At 37.8% G+C, this 27,368-nt stretch overlaps 1 protein-coding gene across 1 annotated transcript in view; it reads left to right on the top strand.

Moving 5' to 3' along the window:
- ABCA13 (ATP binding cassette subfamily A member 13) overlaps nt 1-27,368 on the top strand; it is a 345,366-nt gene that overhangs the window by 287,806 nt on the left and 30,192 nt on the right. Inside the window, exons 45-47 of the mRNA XM_071215039.1 lie at nt 11,232-11,382; nt 20,772-20,906; nt 23,790-23,893. Of these exons, the coding sequence (XP_071071140.1) occupies nt 11,232-11,382; nt 20,772-20,906; nt 23,790-23,893 (390 nt within the window). The remainder of the gene's footprint in view (nt 1-11,231; nt 11,383-20,771; nt 20,907-23,789; nt 23,894-27,368) is intronic.

The following is a 27,368-nucleotide window of genomic DNA, read 5'->3' as shown; positions in this document are numbered from 1 at the left end:
TCAATTACAATGTGTCTAGATGTGGATCTTCTTTGAGTTTTTCCTATTTGGAATTTGTTGAGATTCTTGGATGTGTCAATTAATGCTTTTAACCAAATTTGAGAAGGATTATTTTTGCCATTATTTCTTCAAATATTTTCTTCCTTTTTCTTCCCTGCTCTCCTTTTCAGACTCTCGTTATGTGTATTTCTATGCTTGCTAGTGACCTACAGGTCCATGAAGGTCTGTTCCTTTCTCTTCATTCCATACTCCTTCTGTTCCTCAGACTAGATAACCTCAAATAAGCTTTCTTTAAGTTTTCTAATTCTTTCTTCTGTCTCCTCAAATATGCTATTCATCCTTTCTTGTAATTTATTTATTTTTCTATTCAGTCATTGTACTTTTCAACTTTAGTATTTCTATTTGGGTCTTTTTATAATCTCTATAATTTTATTGATATAGTGAATTTGATAAGACAATGTTCTCATACTTCCCTTTAGATGTTTAGACATTGTTTCCTTTAGTTCTTTGAACATACTTTAAAATAAAACAATTTAGAAAGTCATAAGTCCAACATCAGTGCTTCCTTAAGGACACTTTCAGTTGGCTGCATTTTTTTTTTCCCTTTGTGTGGGCTCTAAATTCTTTCTCCTTTTCATGTTGATAATTTTATCTAAAACTGGATATTTTAAATAATATAATGTGCTAACATGGTAAATAAGACTCCCCTTTTCTTTCGGGGTTTGTTGTTGTCACTGCTTGGTATTATTGTTAATGTTGAAATTGCTGCTGTATATTTGTTTAGTAACTTTCGTGAACTTACTGTACAAATGCCATATTCTTTGTCATATATGGGCCTTATTAGTCTCTGCTTGGTTAAGTTCATGGCCAGCTAATGATTTCACAGAGATTTCTTCAAGTATCTTGAACAATAAGTTCCAAGCAAATGTTATAGATTATTTTGTGTGCTTTACATATACAATGATCTCTACAAGTAAACACAGCTTTGTTTGTTAGTTTCTATCCTTATAGCATTTTTCCTTGCTTTAAATAGGACTGCAAATGTTTGTGGGAGACATTTGTTTGTTCTTGATATTAAGGAGAAGACTAAATGTTTTAATGTTAACCCAGTTACTCTGGGTTTTGTGTAGATACTCTTCACCTAAATAAGAAAGTTTCTCTTATTCCAATGCTAAGATATTTTTCATTTTTATTATTTGTGTATTTATTTTTGAATAATTAAAAATTATAAAATACTTTCCCTCATCTCTTGAGATGCTTGTATGATATTTCATTATTCTGTGAATGCAGCATATATTCACTGTTTTTGTTTGTTTATTTGTTTGTTTTACTGTTTGTAATATCCTTGTCAGGTTTAATTGTTTAGGCAAAAATGGCCTCAAAATAATTTGGGGATTGTTTCCAGTCTATGTATTTTCCAGAATGATTTATGATTGGTATAAATTTTTCCTAACTGTTTCAGATAGTACCCAAGTTAATCCATCTAGGTCTAGATTTGTAGGAAGAGTTTTAATTAATGATTCCATTAATTTTCAATGTAGAACTTTTCAGACTTTCTATTTCTTCTGATTTGGTACATTGAAGGCTTTATTTTGGGTAGCAAGCAGTTAATTTTATTATGTAGATGCTGACGTAGTAATTCTATGCTCACACATTTCAAAGAGATCTGAAGAGATTCTAAGAAATTTTCTGTAGAAAAAGGCCAATAGTTTATTCATAGTTTTGAGAACTGATACTTTGGAAGAAAATAGATGTGTAGAATATATAATGCAACTTCCAAAAAAATTCTTAGAAGTATGCAGTTTGTAAAATTGTTAATAAAAATTTAAGCATGTAACCAAAAGGGAAAGTACTGTTTTATCAGTCTAACTGCTATTAGTGGAAGCTCTTATATATCAAAAAAGTTGAAGGTGCAGATAAACCCATATTCATTTTCAGCATTTCTTTATTTACTGAATTTAAAAATGGCACACCAAGGGCACTTGCTGTTTGTAGACTTTTAATTTTCCCAGGTAAATCCATGGTGTTTATGTGTATGATCATGCATTGCTTACCAAGATAAATAAGGACTACCTGTTTAAAAAAATCCGTTATGCTATTCTGCTGTGATCAGTGTGCTATTCATGATAAATATATTGATATAATTTAGTATTTAAAAATACTGTTTTTGTGACACATGAAGTAGCAAGACAATGTACCTTGTGTCTTTGTTTATACACTTGCCCTTAGTTTTCTTGAATTTAAAGAAGCTTTCTTATAATTTCCAATTGAAATTTGTATCTCTGTTATAAGCATTGGGTAAGTGAAGTTCTCAAGTTTCTATCTTTAGGAGGATTATAATCCAGGTGGAGATATAAACATACAGAGCAATTTACAACAAAATATAAATAGCTTTTTAACAAAATTTTTGAAGAGATTAATGCTGTCTATATATGATTAATTCTTCATAAAATTCACTATACAAATGATAGTAACTGGAAAAATTCATTGGATAAATTCCCAACCGTGATTAAAGAAGGGAAAAGCAGGAGGAGGGGCAAGTAAAAGAAACATTTAGTTTTGAGGAATTAATGCATTTCATCTAGATTGTCACATATATATGCAAAAATAATTGTTCATAAAGTACTCTTCAATGTTCGTTTTTATTTTTTATGCCTGTAAGAACTGTAGTGGTATTGTTTTTATTCCAGTAACCCTGGTATTTGCTGTCAGTTATATTAATTTTATATTCACTGATATGCAAGAATGACCTCTTAATGTTGGTTATAATTTTCAGTTCCAGAATTTTCATTTTATTCCTTTGTGATTCATCATCTTTACATTTGCTTTATGCATGTATTAATTACATTATTTTAAAGTCCATGTCTGATAACTCCAATACCTGTTCCATCTGGGGTCTACTTCTACTGTCTGTGTTTTCCCTCATTTCTTTTTAATAGTGTTCCTGGTAAGGTTTGATTGAATGGCATATTTTAGAGACTCTGAATGATGGTGTTTTCCCCAAAGAAAATTCTCTCTAGCTTTTTGACATGCAGTTACAATAGAGAAGATACTTCTCATACTATCAGAAAGTGAGATCTGATTTAATCCTGGGGATTCAGTCATTTTGAGGACTTGTCAATTTCCATATTGCCCAGGGTATCACCTTGTAGCGTTCTTAGTTGAAAACCATGTTTTTTGTTTGTTTATTTGTTTGTTTTCTTTTTCTGCCAGAAGCCAGACTTCTGAGTATATTACTCCATTTTTATTTATTTATTTATTTTCTCAGCACTATGATATATTTGATAGTTCTATGGCCATTTCATCCTTGTTCCCTGTGGGAAACAAAGGCATGGTGGTTTTGCAAGAAGAGACGTGCTATTTCCATGGCTACGCTTTTAACATAGAAATTCAGCAATTAAGCCTTTTGAGTCAACAGGACAAAGCTGTCCGGGGAAGGGAGAAATGTGAGCAAACACACTTTGCAGTTTGAAAGGAATACTAAATCTTTGTACTCTGAGACAAGTTCTTTAATTTATGAGTATTGTTAATGTGTAGCTACACTGCTTGTTAGCATGATAGTCTAAGCATATATAATGCCACCTGTAGAAAATAAAGTTGTCTGAGGAGTCTCCACTCACAGACTCCCTGATCCCAACTCTCTCTTTCTTTCTCTTTCTCTTTGTTTCATTCCTGATACCCTTTGGGCCCAAATCTCCAACAGTTCCCTTCAATTTTAAACTTGAATTTAAGAATTGATGAGTACCCCAAGGGTAAAAGCAGCATAGAATTTTAGATTCTCCTCACTTCTTTCTGTCTAGGATCTTGGTCCCTTGAGCACTGTCTGTCTTGGGAGACTTCAACTCAATTTTTTATCTCACTAAAAGACTGAAAAATATCCTTGTTTAGCTTCTCTGCCTTTTTTAAATTAGAGAAGTTGTGAGTTTACAAGCAATCATGCATAAAATATAGGATTCCTATATACCATGCCATCACTAACACCTGCATTGGTGTGGCACATTTGTTACTATTGATGATAGCACTTTAAATAATCGCACTTAAAAAAAAAAACAATTAGCTACCTTTATTATAATTTATGAAGGTTTATTAAAATAGTTCTATCTATCATCCATTACTTACATTAGATGTATCTTTCCCATATACGACTCTATTATTACCACCTTGCATTTGTATCATACATTTGCTATAATTCATGGAAGAACATTTTTACACTTATATTAACTATAGTCCATTGTCTATAATAAGGCTCACTTTGTTGTACAGTTCTATGTTTTATCCTTTAATTTTTATTCTAGTAATATATACATCCTGATGTTCCCTGTTTTAACCACATTCATTTATACTTTTCACTGCTATTGATTATAATTGCAAGAATATGCTACCATCACCACCATCCATTTCCAAACCTTTACCATCAGCCTAAACAGAAATTCCTAACAAGTATCAACTCCCCATTTTCTAATTCAAATTTATTTCATAGTAACCAATATTTTACATTCTAAGTCTATGAATTTGCTTTTGTAATTAGATCTGTGAAATCTTCCAATATTTGTCCTTTTGTGCTTAGCTTATTTCACTAAAAATAATGTCCTCATGGTTCATTCATGTTGTCACATACATCAGGACTTAATTCCTTTTTTCAGTTGACTAATATTCCATCCTATGTATATACCACATATATGTATACCACATTTGTTTATCCATTCATTGATTCATGGACACTTAGGCCATTCCCATCTTTTGGCAATTATGAATAATGCCACTATAAACATTGGCATAAACATATCCATTTGAGTCCCTGCTTTCAGTTCTTTTGGGTATATACCTAGTGGATTTCCAGATCATATGGTAATTCTATACTTAGCTTCCTGAGGATCTGCCAAATTGTCTTCCACAGCAGCTGCACTGTTTTACATTCCCACCAGCACTTGTAATTTTCTGATTTTTTTGCAAGTGGCCATTCTAGTATGTGAAATGATATCTGATTGTGGTTTTGCTTTACATTTCCCTAATAACTAATGGTGTTGAGCATCTTTTCATGGACTTTTAGGAAATATTTCCTCTTTGAGGAAATTTCTATTCAAGTTTTGCCCATTTTTTAAATTGGGCTGTTTATCTTTTTTTTGTTGAGTTATAGTGTTTCTTTAAATATTCTGCATATTAAAGTCTCATTGAGTATGTAGTTTTAAAATATTTTCACTGTCTTAACAAAGTCCTTTGATGCACAAAAGTTTTAATTCTGTGAAGGTATCATTTATCTATTTTTCTTTTGTTGCTTGTGCTTTGGGTGTAAAGTCTAAGGAATCATTGCCTACCACAAGAACTTGAAGAGGTGTTTCTACATTTTATTCTAGGAGTTTTATAATCCTGGTTCTTATATTTAGGTCTTTGATCTATTTTAAGTTAACTTTTGTATATAGTGTGAGATAGGGGTCCTCTTCCATTCTTTTGAATATAGATATCCAATTTTCCCAGCACTGTTTGTTGAAGAGATTATTCTGTCCCAGTTGAGTGGGCTTGGCAACCTTGTCAAAAGTCAACTGACCATAGATGTGAGGGTCTACATCAGAACTCTCAATTCCATTCCATTGGTCCATATATCTATTCTTATGCCAATACCATGCTGTTTTGGACACTGTAGCTTTTTAATATACTTTCAAGTTAGTCTCCCAACTTTCTTCTTCTTTTTCAAGATATTTTCATCTATTCAGGGCCCCTTACATTTCCAAATAAATTTAATAACTGGATTTTCTATTTCTGAAAAATAGGCTGCTACAATTTGGATTGGGTTTGCCTTGCATTTGTAAGTTAATTTGGGTAGAATTGAAATCTTAACAATGCTTAGTCTTTCAATCCATGAACATGGATTTAGTTAGGTCTTCCATGATTTCTTTGAGCAATGTTTTGTAGTTTTTTTATGTACAAGTTCTTTAAATCCTTGGTTAAATTTATTCCTAGATACTTGATTCTTTTAATTGCTATTATAAATGGAGTTTTCTTTATTTTCTCCTCAGACTGCTCATTATTGTGTTTAGAAACACTACTGATTTTTGTTTGTTGAACTTGTACCCCATCCCTTTGATGCACTCTTTTATTAGCTCTTATATGTTTGTTGTAGATATTTCTGGTCATTTTATATATTTGATCATGTTATCTACAAATAGTGAAAGATTTACTTTTCCCTTTCAAATTTATGCCTTTTGTTTTATTTTCTTGCCTAACTGTTCTGGATAGAACTTCTAGCTCAATGTCGAAGAGTAGTTGTGACAGTGGGCATCCTTGTCTTGTTCCAGATCTTGGAGGGAAAGCTTTCTGTCTTGCATCCTTGAGTATGAAATGACCTGTGGGGTTTTTGCACATGCCCTTTATCATATTAAGGAATTTTCTTCTATCCCCATTTTTCTAAGAGTTTTTATTCAAGAGAGAATACTGGATTTTGTCAACCACCTTTGCTGCATCAATCAAAATGATCATGTGATTTTTCATTTTGTATTTTTTTTTAAGATTTATTTTATTTATTACCCACCTCTGTTTGCATTTGCTGTCTGCTTTCTGTGTTCATTTGCTTTGTGCTCTCTATGTCTGCTTATCTTCTCTTTAGAAGGCACCAGGAACCAAATCCGAACCTCCCTTGTGGGAGAGAGGTGTTCAGTTGCCTGAGGCACCTCAGCTCCCCACTTTGTTGTGTCACTCATTGTCTTTCCTCTTTATATCTCTTTGTTGCATCATCTTGTTGCATCAGCTCAAGATGCCTATCTTTGTGCCAAGTCACTGTCTTGCTTGTCCTCTCCAGGAGGTACTGGAAACTGAACCTGGGGCCTTCCATGTAGTAGGTGGGAACCCAATCACCTGAGCCACATCTGTGCTTCCCCCTTTGCATTGTTATTGTGGTATATTATATTAATTGATTTTCTTGTGTTGAACCACCCTTGCATACCGGGGATAACACCCATTTGAAAAGTATACACTTCTTTCAATGGGCTGTTGCATTTGATTTGCAAGTATTTTGTTGAGGATTTTTGCATCTAAATTCATAAGATAAATTTGTAATTTTATTTTTTCTTAGTTTTAGTATTGTTATCTGGCTTTGGTACTAGGGTGATGTTGACCTCATGTAATGAGTGACCTAGTGTTCCCTCCTCTTCAATTTTTGGGAGAGTTTGAGCAAGATTGGTATAAATTCTCCTTTGTGTGATTGTTAGAATTCACCAGTGAAGTCATCTGGTACTAGGCTTTACTTTGTTAGGATTTTCTTTGTTTTTGATTAATGATTCACTCTCTTGCAATTGGTCTGTTGAGGTCTTTTACTTTTTCTAGTTTTGCTGTAGCTTGTTCTTGTGATTCTAGGAATTTATCCATTTCATCTAAGTTTTTTAATATGTTGACATACAGTTATTCATAGTATCCTTTTATGATCATTTTTATTTCTGTGGAATCAATAGTGATGAACTCCCCCTTTCATTCCTGATTTTATTTATTTTCATCTTCTCTCTTTTTTTCTTTGTCTGTCCAGCTAAGGCTTTGTCAATTTTATTGATCTTCTCAAAGAACCAACTTTTGGTTTTGTTGATTTTATTGTTATTTACTCTAAATTTCATTTATTTCTGCTCTAATCTTTATTTCCTTCTTCCTGGTTGCTTTGGTATTAGTTTGCTTTTCTTTTTCTAGTTCCTCCAGGGGTGTTTTAAGGTCTTTGATTCTAGCTCCTTTTAAGCATTTAGGCCTATAAATTTCCCTTTTAGCACTGCCTTAACTGCATCTCATAGATTTTGTTGTGTTCTCATTTCCATTCATCTCTAGATATTTACTGATTTGTCTTGCATTTTCTTCTCTGAACCATTGATTGTTTAAAAGTATAATGTTTAACTTCTATATAATTGTAAATTTTCTAGTTATCCACCTGTTATTGATTACCAGCTTCATTCCATTATGGTTAAAGAAGACCTTTGTATAATTTCAATCATTTAAAATTTTTTGAGACTTATTTTGTGACCCAATTTGTGATCTCTTTTTGAGAATGATGTATGATCCATGTGCATTTGGGAAGAATGTATATCCTGCTGTTTTGGGGTGCAGTGTTCTGCATATGTCTATTAGGTATTGCATTAGTCAGGATTCTCTAGGAAAACAGAATCAACAGGAGATATCTGTAAATAGTCTGAGGTATTATCAGAGTCATTCACATGACCATGGGGATGCACAAGTCCAGGTTCTGCAGGCAGGCTGCAAGTCAGGGGCTCTGATGAAAGTCCAGTGAAGGTCCTTGATGAATTTCTGGGAGATACTGGCTATCCAAATATGAGCTTGGAAATTCTCTCTGAATGCTAAAATCAGTTCCCCTTTTAAGGTATTCAACTGATTGGATAAAACATCACTCATTGCTGACAGCAGTCTCCCTGGTTGATGAAGATATAATCAACCATCTATGCAGTAAACTTACTTGTGACTAAAGCCTATAAAAGTCCTTCTATTGCAGTCAGCCCAGTGCTTGCTTGACCAAACAACTGGGCACAATTACCTGGCCAATTTGACACATTAACCTAACTATCACAAGTATACTTCATTTACATCATTCAAGATCTCTCTTTCCTTACTCATCCTCTGTCTTGATGTTCTGTGTATTTTTGAAAGTGGTGTATTGAAGTCTGCAACTATTATTGTACAAATGCTTTTTACTCCCTTTAGTTTGCCAGCGTTTGCCTCATGTATATTGGGCATGAGGTTAGTTAGGTTCATAAATATTTATTCTTGTTATTACTTCTTGGTGGATTGCCCCTTTTGTTAATGGATATTGTCCTTCTTTGCATCTTGTATCACTTTTGAATTTAAAGTCTTTTTCATCTGTTATTCATATTGCCACCCCAGGTTTTTTGCTTTTTGTTTTGCTGTTGTTTTCTTCATTACTATTTGCCTGGAATGTCTTTTTCCAACTTTTGACTGTCAAACTATTTGTGTCTTTGGATCTATGATTAGTCTCTTGTAAATAGCATATATTTGGCTAAAACTTTTCTTATCAACTCAAACAATCTGTCTTTGGATTGGGGAGTTTAATCCATTAACATTCAATGTTATTATTGTAAGGGTGGTACTTACTTCATCCATTTTATCCCTTGGCTTTTATATACTATATCTTTATTTTTTGTCTCTCTTTTTACTCCTTTAGTAGCCCTCACTATTACTCTTCATTTCTTCTCTCTACTCTAAGCATCTCTCCTGTCTTTTCCTTTCAGCCTGAAGAACTCCCTTTAGTGTTTCATGTAGGACAAGTCTCTTGTTGATGAACTTTCTCTATTTGTGTTTAAGTGTTAATATTTTAAGCTCTCTCTCATTTTTGAAGGACAGAAAAATTTTTTGGATGGCGGTTCTTCTCTTTGTGTACCTAAATATGTCATACCACAGCCTTCTCACCTCCATGGTTTCTTATGAGAATTCAGCACTTAGTTTTATTGTGGTTCCCTTGTATGTGAGGAACTGCCTTTTTTCTACCTCTCTCAGAATTCTCTCTTTTTCTAGGGCATTTGGCATTCTAGTTAGTCTGTGTCTCAAAGTAGATCATTGGAATTAATTCTGTTTGAAGTATGTTGTGATTCTTGGACATGTATATTTATTTCTGCCATAAAAGTTGAGAAATTTTCATTATTTCTTCAAATATTCTTTCCACCCCTTTTCCCTTTTTTTTTTTCCTTGTGGGAAACCCATGACACATATGTTTGTGTGCTTTGTGTTTTCTTTCAAATCCCTGAGGTCCTGCTCAATTTTTCCCCTCTTTTTCTCTATCTGTTCTTTTGTCTGTGATATTTTGGTTGTCCTGTGTTCTAGTTCACTGCTTTCTTCTTCTGCCTATTTAAATCTGCTGTTGTATATACCTTTACTGTATTTTTAATCTCTCTTGAATATATATTTCTTCCATATAATTTCTGTTATATTTATTTTTATACTTTCATGATCACACAGTATCTTCTTAGTATCCTTTGTCTACCAACGTTTTCCTTCATCTCCTTGAATTGCTTTAGGAGATTTGCTTGAACATATTTGATTAGTTGCTCCAAATTCTGTGTCTCCTCTAAAGTTTTAGTTTGTTTCCTTGACTCAGCAATATCACTCTGTTTTTTAGTATAGCTTGTAATTTTTTGCTGATTCTATGCATCTGATTATCTTGATGAGTTTACTCTGTAGGTCTGAAGGTCAGTTTTTATTTCTTGCCTAAGGTTTCTTTGTTGATTGCCTTTGTTTTGTGGCTCTTTTTGGCATTTGGTTCAAACTATTCTATACCTTTTGAGTAACCTGTGCTTAACTGATCAGAATTTTCAAGTATTCTATCTCATTCTTGCCCTGCATATATGATACAGTTGTTAAAATTGCACTTTTTTGCACTTGTTTTATCTACTGGAGATAGTTTCCTTTCATCTCTTCCTTCCCTGGGAATCTTCATCTTTTCTGTTTGTCTTTGTGTTGGCTCCAAAGTGTTATGTATACTCCTTTTGTTGTTTATAGTTGTCCCTGCCTCATGGGCAAACTTTGGGAGGAGGGTCACCAAGTGAGGACCTTTCCACTCAGAATTTCCCATTTGAAATAGTAGCTCAGAGCAAGGACCCAGCGATCTGGGTACTAATATTAAAATTAGAAAGGAAGCAAACTGTTTTTTATTTAAGTAGATACGAGTTTGTATAAAGCTAACCCTTACAGGCACGCAGCGCAGCTCCACTTGACAGATTAGCATCAAATTGTCGGTGGTAGAAATTACTGAAGGTCAGGACTATGAGTAATGCTTCTTGATTTTTCCTCACTTTTTTTCCATGTGTTCGATGATAGATTATATACAATTGTTACAATAGAGTTAACCTTTTAAAGACTTGAAACTGAGTGATAGTTTAGACAATGACTTATTCACTGTTGACATAAATATTCTTGATGGGGAAAATAATAAACATCAGAGTACAGTATTGAACACTTGTCATGGGCCAAGTACAAAGCTCTGTGCTTTAACAATTTTTTTCTTTAATACCAAAGCAGCCCTGGATTTGCACGGTTGACACCAGGAGCCCTGACTGCAGACCCACACGTCTTACTAGACACATGGGTTGCTACCCATTCCATGCACCAACTGATGCTAAGTGGATTCACTGTGTTAAACCCATTGTGCAGTAAGCTTCCTCCTGATGAGTCAAGTTGAAGTGGGCTGATGTTTGTCCTGAAAGTCTGCTCTTCCTAAGCTTGGGCTTCTTTAACAGAGGTAAGGTGGACCTGTCTTCTGCTCGGGCAGCAGGCGTCCTCATTGGCTACTGTCCTCAGAGGGATGCCCTCGATGAGCTCCTGACCGGATGGGAACATCTCCAATATTACTGCAGCCTCCGGGGGATTCCAAAGCAGTGCATCCCTGAGGTAAGCACCTGCTGGGAATTTTCAGAAAATGGGAAGACTTGGGAATGCAGGAGACCCCATCTAAGTTCCAATGCAACAGTCTTACCCTCTGAGAAGAGGAGAAGGGACCATTTGTATCAGATACTTGTACTTGAAAGGTATTTTCCAATGTGGCTATACTGAGGGATCTATCATAAAACATATTTGTTAAATGTTAACAATATGTCTGCGTGGTAGGAGTTAAAGCTTAATTAAAGTCATTTGTAACTCTGCATTCCTCCTTTTTTATTCTCTCTAAAACACCTTTCTTGTTTACTGCACTATTAGTTTGTCAAGTCATGAACAAACATTGTCAACTTGGCGTTTCCAGGGCATCACAGAGAAGGGGGCTTAGAGCGCGTGTGGAACTGGGTGGGATTTTGAATGGACTGGATGACTTCCCGGTGAGTGGGATTGACAGCTTCCTGCCTCAGTGCCTTTCCTGGTGGTCTTAGGAGAAGGAAGGTATCAGAAGCTGCACGACTCCACTCCCTCTTCCCTTCTCCCCCCATCACTCTTTGTGAGAGAAGGGAGGAGGTGGGTGAATAGTGAGAAAGCAAGAGACAGCTGTCACTTCTTCCTTTTGCTAAGCAGTGGTCAGTGAAGTGGAGCAGCCTGCCCTGACTGACAGCTCAGACGGAGTTTTAAACAGGGACTGCTGCAATGGCATATTTTTACTATTTTTACACTTCATTGTAGAGAGTTGGGAGTGTTACTTGGATTTCTCATGTTTGCGCTATGAGCAGAAATAAGTGCCTTATGCGATGCTTTTTCAGTTAGATGCTGCAGGAGATGGAACATCCAGGGATGCTCAGGAAACAAAGCTAATAGCCACCCATTCTCTGAGCTCTGTTTGTAATGCTTCAGCCATTGTTTCTGACTTTTGCTCTGTAACTTTACGGGAAACTAGGGAAGAATCCCAGCTCTTCGTTGCCTCCCATTTTAATGAAGGAGAGATAGCCAGCCACCCGGGACACCTGCTCGTTGCAGGGTTTGACAGCCCTTGGAAAGCCAGGACTACTTGTTGGCTCAGATTTCAGTGGTGTTTCCCTCTGTGGCTCCCCCTCATTAGTTAGTTTTCTGTGGGTTTTTTTTTTTTTTTGCACCATATGATCAAGTTTGTTGTCCAGTTTTCACTAATTCGAAATAAAGTTAGGAAATTACAAATTTTAGAATACACTCATTTTATGTCTCACTCAAGGTGGGTGATTCACAAGAGAAGCTAAACAAAGAAAATTACTTTCTATGTTACTTAGACATCAAATTTAATTTGGTATATACAGCTTTCAAGTTACCTCAAGATATTTGAAAGTGTTTCCAAACTGGTAGGGAAGAGTTCTGATAGAAAATATAGAATGGATTTCTAAAGGGTAAATAACTTCATTTTTATATCCACAAAAGAATGACTCCTTCCCCCTAACAAAAATACTAATAAAACTGTTTAGATTAGACTTAATACATTAATAGTGACTGAATTTATCTAGGTTTAATTACATTATTGCACTTGAGAACAATGACAACAAAAATCAAAGATTGGTACCTCTCCCAAGAAGCTCATATGTATCAGAAATTACAATGAAATACAAGCAAATATTGCTTGCTGCATGACCATAGGTTCATCTTTCAAAGTAGCCTACTAAGAAGTTAAAAGACATGCTCTCAGAAATATTAAATATTAAGCCATTTCATTTACCCCTTTTCTGTTTTTATTTTCATTTTGTTTTTTCATTTTATTTACCCTTTCTGATCCTATAATTAATTTTTGAATTTTCTATTTTTTTTCTGATTTAACAAACTACTACATATACAAGATACCTAAAATTTTAATTATAGAGGAGTGCACTTGACAAACACTATGAGTGGGTCCCTTTGTTGTACCAGAGAAATGCGTTCTACAAAAACTTCTTGCTATCCTAAAGCAAGGTTTGGTGCTTTCTGAAATCCAGGGCAATTGCCTCCTGATACTCAACTAACTTAAAACCTTGTTATTCTGAACTCCTCCTTCAAGAAAGTTTATTTTAATGGCTGCCAATTAGGAAGCAGCATCATTTCTTTCATAAAACAAAAACTAATTTTGCAAACTGTATTGCCATTTGGTCAGTTTCCCAATATGACAGGTTACTTTTTCATATGTTCCCAAAGGAATTAGCACCTTTTCTGACAAATGTCCCCATCTCATCAACCATGTGACTATTTTAAAGATGGAACAAAGCCTCCCATTTCAACCACTTATGATATAGTAAATGTAATTAATATTGTGCTACTGTGACCATACATTACCAAAACTTTTTCATTCCCTGGAAACTCTGGACCCATTAGGCCTTGACTAAGCATTCCCATCCCTTAGCCCCCAGTGACCTCCAACCTCTGTCCATCTTGGAGAATTTCCTTATTCTGGGTCTTTCATATAAGTGGAATTATGCGGTATTTGTCCCTTAGTGTCTGGCTTATATCACTCAGCATAATGTTTTCAAAGTCCACCCACATTGAAGCATGGGTCAGAACTTTATTCCTTTTTGTGGGTGAATAATATTTCACTGCATAGGTAGACCACATCTTATTTACCAATGTTCATAGCAGTGTAGCAGTTTGATATTATTTACAGAATCCAAAAAGAAATATAGATTATGTTTGTAAACTAGTCGGTTCCTCTGGCATGATAACCCTTTTATTGTATGAGATTCAGCTGCGATGTCTGATTAAGTTATGTTAAGATTAGGGCTTTGATTCAAGCACATCATTACAGTGTAACTCGGTGTCAAGTCCAGCCCCCTTGGGCTGATAAAGCAGACTCTCACATGGAAGTATACACACAGAAGCAGATATGCTGAGAGAGAAAGTGCTCCATAGACACGGCCTGGGAAGATAGATGAGACTGAGAGTCTACAGCCAACCTAGTGGAGAGAACAGAGCAGCTGAGTGCAAAAAGAAACCAGCCCAGGGGAGAGTGACGAACCTTAAGCCTGCTACAGCTGAGATCAGAAGAACCTGGGATCACGGAGCCTTAAGAGGAAGGAATAAGGCTGAACCCTTGCAGATGTTGCCCGCCATCTTGCCTCAACATGTGGCAATAGACTTTGAGTGAGAGAGTACCTCTGATGGTACCTTGAGTTGGACTCTTTAGGGCCTTGTGACTGTAAGCCTCTACCCAGAATAAATACCCTCTATAAAAACCAACAGAGTTCTGGTACTTTGTACCTGTACCCCTTTGGCTGACTTATACATGAGCATTTTTCACAATAGCCAAAAGATGGGAGCAAACCAAGTGTCCACCTGATGTTTTAAGCCCCTGTGGTGACTAGAGATATGTGGGGCTCTTGGTTCCCCTGGATTCTGCTGAGTCTTCTCTGGCAGGGAGTTCTTCTTATTTACCTGCTTTGAGTCTGCACCTGGGGTTCAAGGTGTACCCCTCACCTGAAATCCTTTGGGACTGGTGGATAGGATGAGGGTCCAGCTGCTGCTCATGTGAGTTCTGTCTCCCATGCTGCCCTCTGTACTCACTGCAAAGTGAGCAGCTGTGTTGGCTTCTCAGTGATTCTTGGTGGAGACCCCCTTCTACTTGCCTGGGAAGCTCCTTCCTCTGCCTCCCAGAAATCAGTGCCCATGCCCTGCACTCCCCGAGCCTCAGCTTATTTATGTTCCCAGCTTGCTCATTGTTTCTATTTATAGTCACATTGCTCATGCCCCCACCCCCCAACAGTTCAAGTGAGTGAGAAAATATGACTCTTCATTGGGTTTAAATTTAGGGTTGGTGGCTTGATGTAATGATTTTCAATTTTCCCCGTTGTTCATACCACACATTCTTGTACAATTAAAAAAATGAATTATACATATAAAATGTAGATTAGAGCCTGAATGCAATGAACCTAGTAAAATGGCTTTATATCAAGTTATAAAAAATTGATTCAGAAGACAGAGGTGGCATGCTGGGCCGCTAGAGAGAACATGGAGGAGATGCGGATGGCAGCAGATAATTTAAGGGCTAACGTCATACCCAGCAATCCCCTGAACACTGCCAAATAGAAAAATGTATTTATTTTCCCTGCTGTAAAGGAGGTAGGGCCCTTAGCCATCTTGTTTTTTAGCTAATACTGAAAATTCCTCCCAACTCAAACCCTGACCTTGTCTTGCTTTCCATTATCTCCTCTTTAGCTTTGACTTTCATCCTATAGTTTTCTTCCATTCACAAGCAGTGCTGTTCCTCATAACATCAGGAGTTAGAAGTTGCAAGACAGGAGGAAGGGGTGCTGGAGTGAAGCAGCAGAGTGAAAGGAAAGTCATTTCTTCTCCTCAGCTCCTTTTTCCTACTCATCTTCTCCTTTTGTTTCTGAACTCCTGGAAAATTCGATGTGGTCCCTGTGTGTGCCAGTAGAAAGAGTTTGCCTCTGGGATCACACAGGAGCCTATGGGAAGCTCTGGGTCATGTATTTCGACTCAAATGATATTCATAAAAGTCCTACCATGTGCCAAACATGATCAAGCCCCAGGGACATGAAAATGAGTGAATCCCAATCTCTTAAGTGTGCAGTCTCTAGAACTTTGCATGGGAAAATGGCTTGCCGCAGAGAGGGATTCCATTGCCACAGGACATTTTGGGGTTTAGGTAGTATTTTCCAGCCTCCATTGTGAAGGCATTATGTTTGCCATTGCCTTGACAAGAGTACTGAGTGCAGGAAACACTACAACAGAACACTTTGTTTTCAGGTTTTGGTTTTTTTTTCCTTGAAAACATGACATTCACGAGATCATACCCAGTATGTTTATCCCTGCATATTCCGGAGTCCTTCCTGTGGTTAACCAACCTAGGCTTGCAGGCCCCAACATTTAACCTTCGTCAACTTGGGAAAACATGACATGTTTACAGGTTTCATAAAAACAAACAGCAATGGCTTGACAGGATTATTCAAAAGTTCTCTTATCCTGAATGTATTTCAACAGAACCAGGTGCTTTTATTATGTTTTATTTCGTTTTACTGTTTCTCACTACTTGTTTACATATGGGTAGCCTTGGAATAAAACGGATTGGACTGAAATAAAAATTTCTGATACACACGCAATTACATTTTCATTCTTTTCTTATATTTTCCTGGATCTGAAAATAACCAAAAATATTTTCCCAATTTCTCATTTTTGCTTGCCTCCCTCATTAGTACTTAGACTTTCAGAAACTCAACCTTCCTAAGAATGTCTCATTCCTGTGCAGTGAGGCCGCTCCTCCATGGACCCCTCTCAGTTCCATTCCTTCATCTGGTCGCTCATCACTGTGCTGGCCTTAAACCTTCTCGGTAGACCCTCTCTAAGGAAAACAGCCAGTCTGCCCTCTGACTCCTGCACTCGTCCCTTCAGCAATCTAGGGCTTCCAGTAATATCTGAACAGTTTTTGTTTATTTAAATTTGTCTTCAAGTTATGTCAATGAAATAATTTAGACCAAATGAAGCCATGGAAAAAGGATGGTCCCTGGGAACAAAATAGGGAGAAAATGACTTTACTATTTTTGACTTGAATATCTGCTGGTCTCAAGATTATTTTCATTGACAGATAGGGGACTCAGCACTCCATCTTCTGGAATCTTTTGGGCCTTGAAATCTGCCTTTCTTTGAATTAGGTTCCTGGAGATTGTCGATTCACTCTGAGTTGTTTTGAGGCTGCACAAATGAAGCATTGGTACAGTTAATCTTGAGAGTTCGTGGAGGGAGGAATAGTGACTGCGTCGGCTGCTGTCCAATGCGAGACTGCAGGAGCATGTCCCCCCCTCACCGCCCCTGTGTGGCTGGGGCCCTCTGCTCTCTCTGGTGGCTTGAGCTAGAGGCTGCACACCGGCCCTGCTGATGTCATCCTCCAAGCCCATCGTTCACCAGCAAGCAGTTGTTCATCACTAAGTCCACTTAGGCCATGCACACTTGCCACTCTTAGTTACATATATATTTTTATACATTGCAAAATTAAAGAAATACAAGCTCACAAACAAATAAATCTGTGTCTTTGAAAATGCCATGAAAAAAGATTTTATACATGTAAGTTTCTTGTTTGGTAATGGATGGATGGTGGTGGTAGCGCAACATTGTGGACATAATTAAGAGCACTGAAATATATATCTGAATGTGGTTCAAAGAGGAAAGGTTAGGTTGTATATATTGTAATAGAATAAAATTTTAAAAAATCCATGGAAACGCAACACTACACAAATAGCAAATCCTAAGTTAAACCATGGTCTAAAGTTAAGAGTACGATTATAAAGATGTGTTTTCATGAATTATAAGAAAGGTACCACACCAATACAAGGTGTCAAGCATGGTAGTTCTGTAATCCTACAACATCTCTAATTAAACAAAACACAACTTGTTTTTGAATGAAATATGTGCAAGGCATCCGTGAAAGCGATAAAAAACCCCCACAAAGGTTAGACAGATTTTGCACTCATAAAATAGCTTCAACCAAGAGAACTTGGATCATTTAATAGATCTCAAACAGGGAATCAAGATGATGACTCACAGTCAATGAATCAAGGGTGTAGTTTAGAGTAGAAGGGCGACCAGCAGGCAGCAGACCCCATGAGGGCTAGAGAGACCCAACAATGAAATCAAGACGAAGAAAGGTATATTTACACATTTTAAGTTAAAATGTCAAATGTACATATATACCCTTTTTTATGTTTCCTTACCTTTACTGACCTTTTTGATGAAACAACCAACTATTTGTCTGAGAGTACAGGGCATCTGCTCTAAATGTGTTGGGTCTCTTCTTGCCTTGCATTGTTGAAACAGCCAAATTGTCACTTTAAAGTTCAGTTGATTTGTCCCAGGCCATCGTCCAAATGAATAGGATTTATTTTCCTATTCAATTTTGTTAGAAATTAACATCCATATCCTGATAGCTTTACATTTTTCCTGCATTATCCTAATATATTTAGAGGTTTTTATTTCACCATTTTTATTATACTTATCCCAATTTTTATATATTTATCTAAAAATATATGTATTAGTTTAAAACTGTGTTTTATTATTCAGCTATTTAGGGCATGACAATTATTAGACCATCTTTATAGTCCTCTTAAATTTGAATTTAGAACAGATCCTGGAAAATTTGACTCTGATGATATACAAAGAATGAATGTACATTAAAACTCTATGTTCACAAAAGTTAAATAAAATGATTTTCAAAAATTTAAAATTATACACAGAAGCAAAAAAGCTGCTTCATCTTGACCCCAATAGAAACTAACCAAGCAGAGAAGACAAAACTGGAAACAAATAGCGCATTGCAAATTACAGTGGAAAGTGCTAAATCAAAGTGTTGTAGAGACACATATAATACACAAAAAGAGATACCAATGATCTGCCCAGGGGTGAGAAGGAAATGAACTGGGTCTTTAAGGATCTATGAAAAATGGACAGGTTGAAAGGTAAGGAAGAAAAGAAGTTGTGAACGTGCTTGGAGCACTTGGGAATCAGTAAGAATCTCCCTGTGAAAGCTGAAAGTGGAAACATGGGACTGTAAAGCATGGCGAACCCTCTTGTGAAAAATGAGGATGGTTAATAGTGCGTATATAAAAATGTTTTTCTCTGAAACAAAACAAGTGTATGTTAATGTTACAAGATGTTACTGTCGGGATGATGCTTGAACAAAAATACAAACAAAGCAAACTATTGAAAAGTGAAATAAAAAGGAAGCACGTTTTTGCTCTCTCAAATGTTTTCATTTGATGCTGGGGGTGGTTGGTGGGAGGAGAAGAGACTGGAGTTAAGCCTCTGACCACGTGGGGGCGCTGCATGTCCCCTCCAGAATCACCTGCCAGAGTGAGCCGTGGATGGTCCAAGGATGTGATGGTCATGAATCAGAAACGGGATTGGTGGCAGGATGGGCAGCCACTGCAGCTAGGGCAGCACCTGGTGCGTTCAACCTACAAACCTGAACTTCAGTTTGAGATAAATATAACTAATAAAAGCATTTAAAACTCAAGTTAAATAGGAATATGCCAATGGAGGATCTAGTATAGTTTAGAATGGTCTGATTTGTATTGCAAACATATTTAATTCATCCACTATAATTGTCAGATCTTATCAAGTAAGTAGATACCCTTGAGAATGAATATTTTTCAAGCAAAAAGCTCAAGAAATTTAAGATTATTTCTGCCTGTCTCTAAAATCTAGAATCAGTAATTATTTTTTGTTATTTAATTAAAATTATTCTAATACATTATATTATATATTTAAAAAACTTTTAATAGAAATCATATATACAATAAGGGCTCTGAACTGACTTTTTCATGAATTTCACTTCTATATATTTTATTTTTTTAAGTGTTTTTTTGTCTCTATTTTTTTAATGTTACATTAAAATAATATGAGGTCCCCATATACCCCCCACCCCCTTACTCCACTCCTCCCATAACAACAACCTCCTCCATCATCGTGGGACATTCATTGCACTTGGTGAATACATCTCTGAGCACTGCTGCATCACATGGTCAATGGTCCACATTACAGTTTACACTCTCCCCCAGTCCACCCAGTGGGTCATGGGAGGATATACAATGTCCGGTAACTGTCCCTGAAGTACCACCCAGGACAGCTCCAAGTCCTGAAAATGCCCCTACATCACAGCTCTTCTTCCCACTCCCTACCCTCAGCAGCCACCATGGCCACTTTCCCCAAATCAATGCTATGTTTTCTTCGATTACTAATCACAATAGTTCATGAATAGAATATCAGTATATTTTAGAAGTATAGTTTTAAATATGTATTATTCTTTAAAACATTAAAATAAATCTTGCTTAGAAAAAGTCTACCATTACTTCTTAGCAATTCGTTTTGGCATTCTTTCTGTTATTCCAAGTAAATAAAGTTTTGAAATAAAAAAAAAGAATCTTCCTGTGACCCGAGCATGTTTGTTTAGTAATATGTAATCAGAATCCTCATTACTTAATAAAATGATTCTCAGAAATTACAGATATGAAAAAAGTGTGCTCCTCTTTCCTCCAGCTTCACTTACTTTTAACCAAACTCCCAAGGGGGAAATTTCTAACAGTGGCTTCTCTATGTAAATAGGCGTTTTCCTTCCTTATGCTAATATTGAAAATTCCCTCTCACACGCTCTTCTTCCTTCCTCTTCTGTTCCTTTTCAGTCTCCATTTTGGCTCACCGTTTTCTCTCCTCACTTTCACGTGGAAACTCATCTGGGCCCAGGCTTGACTCTGTATTTCTTGAGTTTCCCTCAGCTCCTTCTCAAGCACTCCCCGTATCGTGAAGGAGATGCACTTGGGCCAACATGTGAGGGGTGGGCAGGGCAAGGCTGGCAGGGGGAGAGGAGAAGCAGGGGTCAAGGCTGGACCTGCTATCGGAGGGGGCCCTTCACAGAGTTCTCCTTCCAGGTCGCGGGGGACCTTGTGAGGCGCTTACGCCTGGAAGCCCATGCGGACAAACGTGTTGGCACCTACAGTGGGGGGACCAAGAGGAAGCTCTCCACAGCCCTCGCCTTGGTGGGGAAACCCGGAATTCTCTTATTGGTGAGTAGGAGAAATTTCCATCGTGGGCTGCGTCTCGACCTTAGATCTGCCTTGCATATCTCTCTATAGACTTAGTTTCATCTCTCAGAGTCCTCTCAGGAAGTAACTTCAAAACTTGAAGCTTTGCTTCTCTGGACTAGTCAGCATGTTTGACCTAAGTTCCCAAACATAATGTGAAATACCAGTGAGATTTTACTGAAATAAAATAATCTTTTGATGGATTCAAATGTATTTCTCAAATTGAAATTCAATATAACTTCCATATTCAAAACAGTGTTTGAAAAGAAAATCAGAATTCACCTGTACTCTGAAAACCAATATGTGGTGCTCCTTTTAGCACGTAGCTTTTACATCTTCTTCTACCTGCACATGTATGTTTGTCATAGGTGGAGACAGCACCCATCATGGTGAATTCTGAGGATGGTGCTGGGGAGCAGGAGGGATGTGGCAGAGAGGGGAGGACAACCAGCCAGAGTTAACTGTGAGAACTGAAATTAATTCTGTTTGGATTAAAGAATTCATCAGAGGTGATGATTGTCAAGAAAGAGATCCAATTGTCTCATGTTTCAAAATGGCTAAAATTATTAACAAAAGTATTCAAACTATAAATAGTCATGTTTGTGTGCTGTAGACTCTATTCTTATCTCTAGAGTGCACCCCAGGGTAGACCGAAGGTCTGAGGGGCATTAAAATGTTTGGAAGCAAAACAGAGTTCTTTTTCCTGTTCCTCTTCATTAACTCAAAACAGCATGGGAGTGGGACAGATCACTGGGCTTCCACAGGCCTGGGCTGGAAAAAGATCCCATCGTTTATTGGTCATCTTTTGAAATCTGGCATTCATATTCCTTTTCCTTGGGCTAAACTTGCTTCCTGCCAGGTCCAAGACTGTTCCTTAATTTCATACTATGGACTCTGGCAAGAAGAACTAAAATTTGCACAATTCTGCAGTTTATAGTTCCATTTTCCTTGCAACAAGATAAGGCAGGTGTTATTGAATTGACAAGACAAGAGTATTCATTATTGTATTAATTTGCTAAATGCTGCCAAGGCAATATACCAGAAATGAGTTGGTTTTTACAAGAGCATTTATCAGGTTAAAATCTTACAGGGCTGAGGCCTTTAAAGTGTCCAAGTCAAGGCATCATCAAGAGATGTGTTCTCACCAGCTGCAGCTGTGGTTGATGAGGCAGAGGGTAGGAGCTTCAGAAGATGCACAGCTGTAGTGATCAGGCACATGGCAGCATCATCAGAAGATGCACACTTGTAGTGATCAGGCACATGGCAGAAGATACAGAAGATGGACAGCTGTGGTTGATCAGGCACATGGCAGCAGCATCAGAAGATGCACAGCTGGGGGTGATCAGGCACTGGCAGCATCGTCAGAAGATGCACAGCTGGAGGTGATCAGGCATATGGCAGGATCCACTCATCAACTCTCTCCCCTAGGTTAGGTGATGCTGATCCTGGGCTCCTGCCATGTGTCAGGGCACAGTGGTGGCTCTGCTGGTCCCTGCCTTCTCCTCTGGGCCACGTTGTTTTCAGCTTCTTGCTCTCCTGGCATTCCTTCAGCTCCTATGTGTCTCTGCAGATTTTTGTCCTATATCTGCAGCTTTTATTTCTCCATTTATATAGGACTCCAGGAAGAGAATTATGACTCACCCTGGGTCATGCCCTACTGAAGTTATCTAATCAAAAGAGGGTTCCTTGAGTCTAATCAAAAGGTCCCATCTACACTAGGTATACATGCGCAGGAATGTGCTATTTTTAAGAACAGGATTTTCTGGGGTCCATGAAGTACTCCAACCAGCATATCGCCTTCTGCAGAATTTCCCCATGCCTACCATTGCACAGTAAATCTCCAAGGCTTCTAGCCCCTCACAGCCTCTTGTGACACACTGTCACTCTCATTCTGTGCTCTGGCTTAGAAGATAGGGAATCTTGAGTCAGACTGATCAGTTTTGTGACCTTGTGCTTTCTCTGTGTGCGTCTATCATTGGAAAGCAGTCCTAATAATAATATCTGTCTAATGGATCCACTAGAAGTAAATGAAATAAATCCACATTAAGCATCTAGCCCACTCTCTGAGGCATTTTAAACCCAGAATAACCATTAGTGCCTAGTTCATGGTGATGGTTCAAAACATCTGGTATCAAGATGCATTTAAGGGCCATTACCATTCTCTACAGAGAGATGTAGCTCTCGTAGCTGACATCAGGTGGAAATCAGGAAAATTTTAAATTGTACATCCAACTCTCTTGCTGAACAATGCAGAATCATAATAACTTCCACTTATTTATTTTTATAACTAGTACACATGTATCATTTGATTTGCAGAAAAGACCAGGGGTTTTGTTTTCCTGTCTGGGGTGATATTATTATTATTATTTTCATTTCCCTTCTGTTTCTTTCTTTGTGGAAGCTGGTGACCCTAAGCTCTTGAGAAAAATGTGTTTAGTTCACCCTGCCTACAAAAGCACAGAAATACATCATGCAATTCTGTCAAACGTGGTTCAGATAAGAAGTGCTTTGGAGGGCATTGAAGGTGACAGCTTCGGGTTCCAATTCATTTCAGATTGTTTGCTATTGCTGAATAAGTGCAGCCTTTTTCTGCTGTAATACGCCTTTCTAGGGTACATCATTCTGAAATTGCAGGTAGGTTAAAGATACATTTTAAAAACACCATGGTCAGCCTACCTAACCAGATCACAGAAACATCTAAGCTGACATCAAGGTGCATCCCTAGCTTGTTGAGTGCCAGGAAGGATGACCCAGGAGCCCTGCTTAGTAGAGCCAGTGGGCCAGGAGGTGAGCTTGGCCAACCATGACTCTATTCCTCCTTGAGTTCTCCTGATGCCCTATCCTTGTGTGCTTTCTCTCCTTCAGGACGAGCCCAGCTCCGGGATGGATCCCTGCTCTAAGCGGCACCTGTGGAAAACAATCATGAAGGAGGTGCAGGAAGGCTGTGCTGCGGTGCTAACCTCGCACAGGTTTGTGCCATGCCCTGAGTCAGCCTGAGTGTGTCCAGGGCCAGAAGCAGTGTCATCTTGAAACACTAGGATGTCCATACACTCATGGGCACTGAAGCAAGAAGGGTTAAGTAGCATGGCCAAGCAGATGGCAGAGCCAGAATTTACACTTGGGAGCCTAGGCTCAGAGACCACATTCTAACTATTCTACTGTTACTTCTCAAGACTGAGTGCTAGGTTACCTTCTTTCAGAAGTGCTTTTTCAGCTCCTTTATAAACAAGGCCTCTTAACCCAGAAGAAAGAATTAGCTGAAACTTTAAAATCTAGTCTAATGGTTTCTTCATGCCAGAAGTAATTTTATAATTAGATTTCCAAATCATTGGTTTATTTTGAACTTTCATAAATGCTACCCTGTTCTAGACCATACTACCATGCAGATATATGAGACTGCATGAAATCCATTGACAGAGAATAGTGATAAGGCTCGGGTAAGGTAAATGTAATGGAGATCTGGGTTGAAAGTTTAGACTTGTTTCCTTCCTGTGTTTAAGTAAAATATGTTGAGTTAGGTGTCAAGGACTGTGAAGGATCTGAGATTTTACCCTTCTCGCAAACAAACAAATTTAGCACAGTTTTATGAATGTGACAAGAGACATGAGAATCCCAGCTCAGAGATAAAAATCTTCATTCCTCCCAGCAAGAGCAGTAGCCAGACTGTCAGCATAATTGTACTGGCTCGCAACATCCAGTCCCCACTCCTGTGGCAGGCAGGCTTAGGGAGTATCTACACATGCAGGAGGGGAATGTAAGGAGGGTGTGTTGACAATAAATACACTCAATTTTTGTTCATTCTCAGATTCCACAAATCACCTTCATTTTTGAAGAAATGTCTTCTTGGTTTTAATGTTCTTGGAGTCTCACTTGCTTACTCTTTTCTTTCTGTGCATTGAATATGTCATCTCTGTGTCTTCGCACCTCCGTTGTCTCTTATAAGAAGTCAGACATTAATCATATGGAGGCTTTCCCATGCAGGATGTCATTTTTGCCTTGCCAATCTCAAGATATTCCCTCTATCTTTGGCTTTTGATAGTTTATTTTTGATATGTCCATGTGTGGATCTATTCATATTTATCCTACCTACATTTCATGGGGCTTCTTAGATGTGTAGATTAAAGTTTTTCATTAAGTGTTGGAAATGTTCAGTTATTATTTTCTCAATATTTTTTTCTAATCCTTTCTATCTTTCCTTTCCATTACATGTATGCTGGAACTCTTAATGATGTGCCACTGGTACCTGCATTTTTGTTCATTTTTAAAAATCTTGTTTTACTATTTTAACAGATTTGGTAAATGCTCAAGCTATCCAGTCCTCTCTAATCTGCTCTTGAGTCTCTTAAGTGAATTTTTCATTTTATTAATTATACTTTTCAACTACAGAATTTCCAGTTGTTTTTTTATAACACCTGAGCCTTTTTCCAAAATTTCTATTTGTTAATACTTTAATTATTTTTTCATTTAATTCTTTAAGCATCTCTTTAGTTCTTTGAAAGTATTTATAATAGCTTCATTGAAGACTTTTTATGTTAAATCCAAATATATAGGAACAAAGAAAAAGTTTATGACTTTTTTCCCTTGGGTATCTGTCACCCATCCCTGTTTCATAGCATGTCTTTTAATTTTTTGTTGAGAAAAGGAATTTTAGATAATGAATTGCAGAATGAATTGTTCTGAATTCCTCCTTGTTTTAGTTTCCTAGGCTGCTCAAACAAATACCATAAAAAGGTCAGGTTAAGCAACGGGAATGTATTGGCTCCTGGTTGTAGGTTGGGAACTTTCCTAACCAAGGCGTGCTCACGGTGAGAACGTTCCCAATGAAGGCAATGCCTTCTTCCCAGAGTCTGTGGACTCTCAGGCTGCTGCTGGCAATGCCTGGCCCTTCGTTTGTCACCTGGCCTGGCACATGGAGGCATCTCCTGGCCTCTCCCTTCTTTTCCAGGTTCTGTGGACGTTCAGCTTCTTGCTTCTGTGGCTCTCTCTCTGTCTGGCTTTCACTCTGCACATAAAGGACCCCAGGATAAGGATCCATCCTGATGGAGCTGGGCCAAACCTTAACAGAAGTGTCCTCATCAGAAGTCCCTGCTCACAATGGGCTCACACCCACAGCGATGGATTACATTTAAGCTTGCTTTTCTGGGGTACATGTAGTTTCAAACTCTGTATGCTTTTGCTGCTACCCGTATTTTTGTTTGTTCATTTTGAATGTTGGTTTTTTCATATGTTTCTTTGCTGAGACTAGATCCGTGAAATCTCTCTCTCTCCCTTTGTAATGGGTAGCTGCCTCTCTTCAGATTTTTTAAAACAATTTCATTTTCATTGTTAACCTGCCTTCTTCAGGGTTATCCCTGTTTTCACCTAGGCTACTTGTCAACCAGCGATTCGAAAGAGGTTGTATTAACCCCCTCAACCCAATACCATCTCTAGCCTCTGCAGATGGATCTGTGTGTGAATAGAGAACTACATCCCAGGTTCAGGACATTTTCAGCCTGTGCCCACTATTCTGTTCTGCGTGTCTCCTATGTGCATACAGCTAGCCTCCAGTTCCCCAAGGAGCGTGTGACAGACTTGGGCCCACTGCAGTGTCTCTTGCACATATCGGCAGTCTCAGTGTAGGTCTAACACATTGTACGGTTTCAGGCTAATGGAGCCCACCTCAGGCCAGATACTACAGTTGTCCCGCTGTTTGCCTGGATCTAAGATCTTCATGTACACTGACCGCCTCCCTGGGCATGGGCCCTGCCCGCCGACCCAAGCTGGGTGTTCCCCTTTCAACAGTGACAGAGAAGATGCTAATCTTCAAGGCCTCACCTAGCCTGCCAGGGTCTCCAAGTGGGTGAAGCTTGGGAAGGATGGGAGAAACCCAAGTCTGCGAGGTCACAGACTGCCACTCCTTTCATTTCAGCCATTTCTTAACCATGAATGCTGCTCAGATTCTTTCAGGCATTGGGTTAATTGCCAAAGTGCTGAAATGGTTGTTTTTGCCAATTTTGTCCAGATTCATATTTGCGTTTTGGGGTCAGGATTCAGGATTTGCCTTTTTATTAACTTGAAGATAGCCTTTTTGAAAATAAAATTGAACATGAAATTGAATTAAATTTTATATCTTCTTTATATATGTATTTATATGTATATATATATGTATATAAAACACTTAAAATGAACTTTTTGCTTTGCCTATTCCAGAAACTCTCCACATTCCTGTATTCATTCTGCTGGTATTTATTAAGTTTTCATGTTCATGCTGAGAGTCTAAGATTGGGTAAAATGGTGTCAACATTAAAAATCCTTTTAAGTCTCACATAACATGGTAACATGTCATTATTGTAGGGAGTTCTCAGAAAGGCCACATATTGCTATGTTGCTACCTTTTCTATTTCATGCCTTGCTTTTCATTTGTTTTCAAACTAACAATATATCTTAACTTCCATAAAGCTGTCC

This window comes from Dasypus novemcinctus, chromosome 5, assembly GCF_030445035.2.
Source record: "Dasypus novemcinctus isolate mDasNov1 chromosome 5, mDasNov1.1.hap2, whole genome shotgun sequence".
In the NCBI taxonomy this organism is placed as follows: domain Eukaryota; kingdom Metazoa; phylum Chordata; class Mammalia; order Cingulata; family Dasypodidae; genus Dasypus; species Dasypus novemcinctus.
This window is presented reverse-complemented; position numbering and strand designations above follow the sequence as displayed.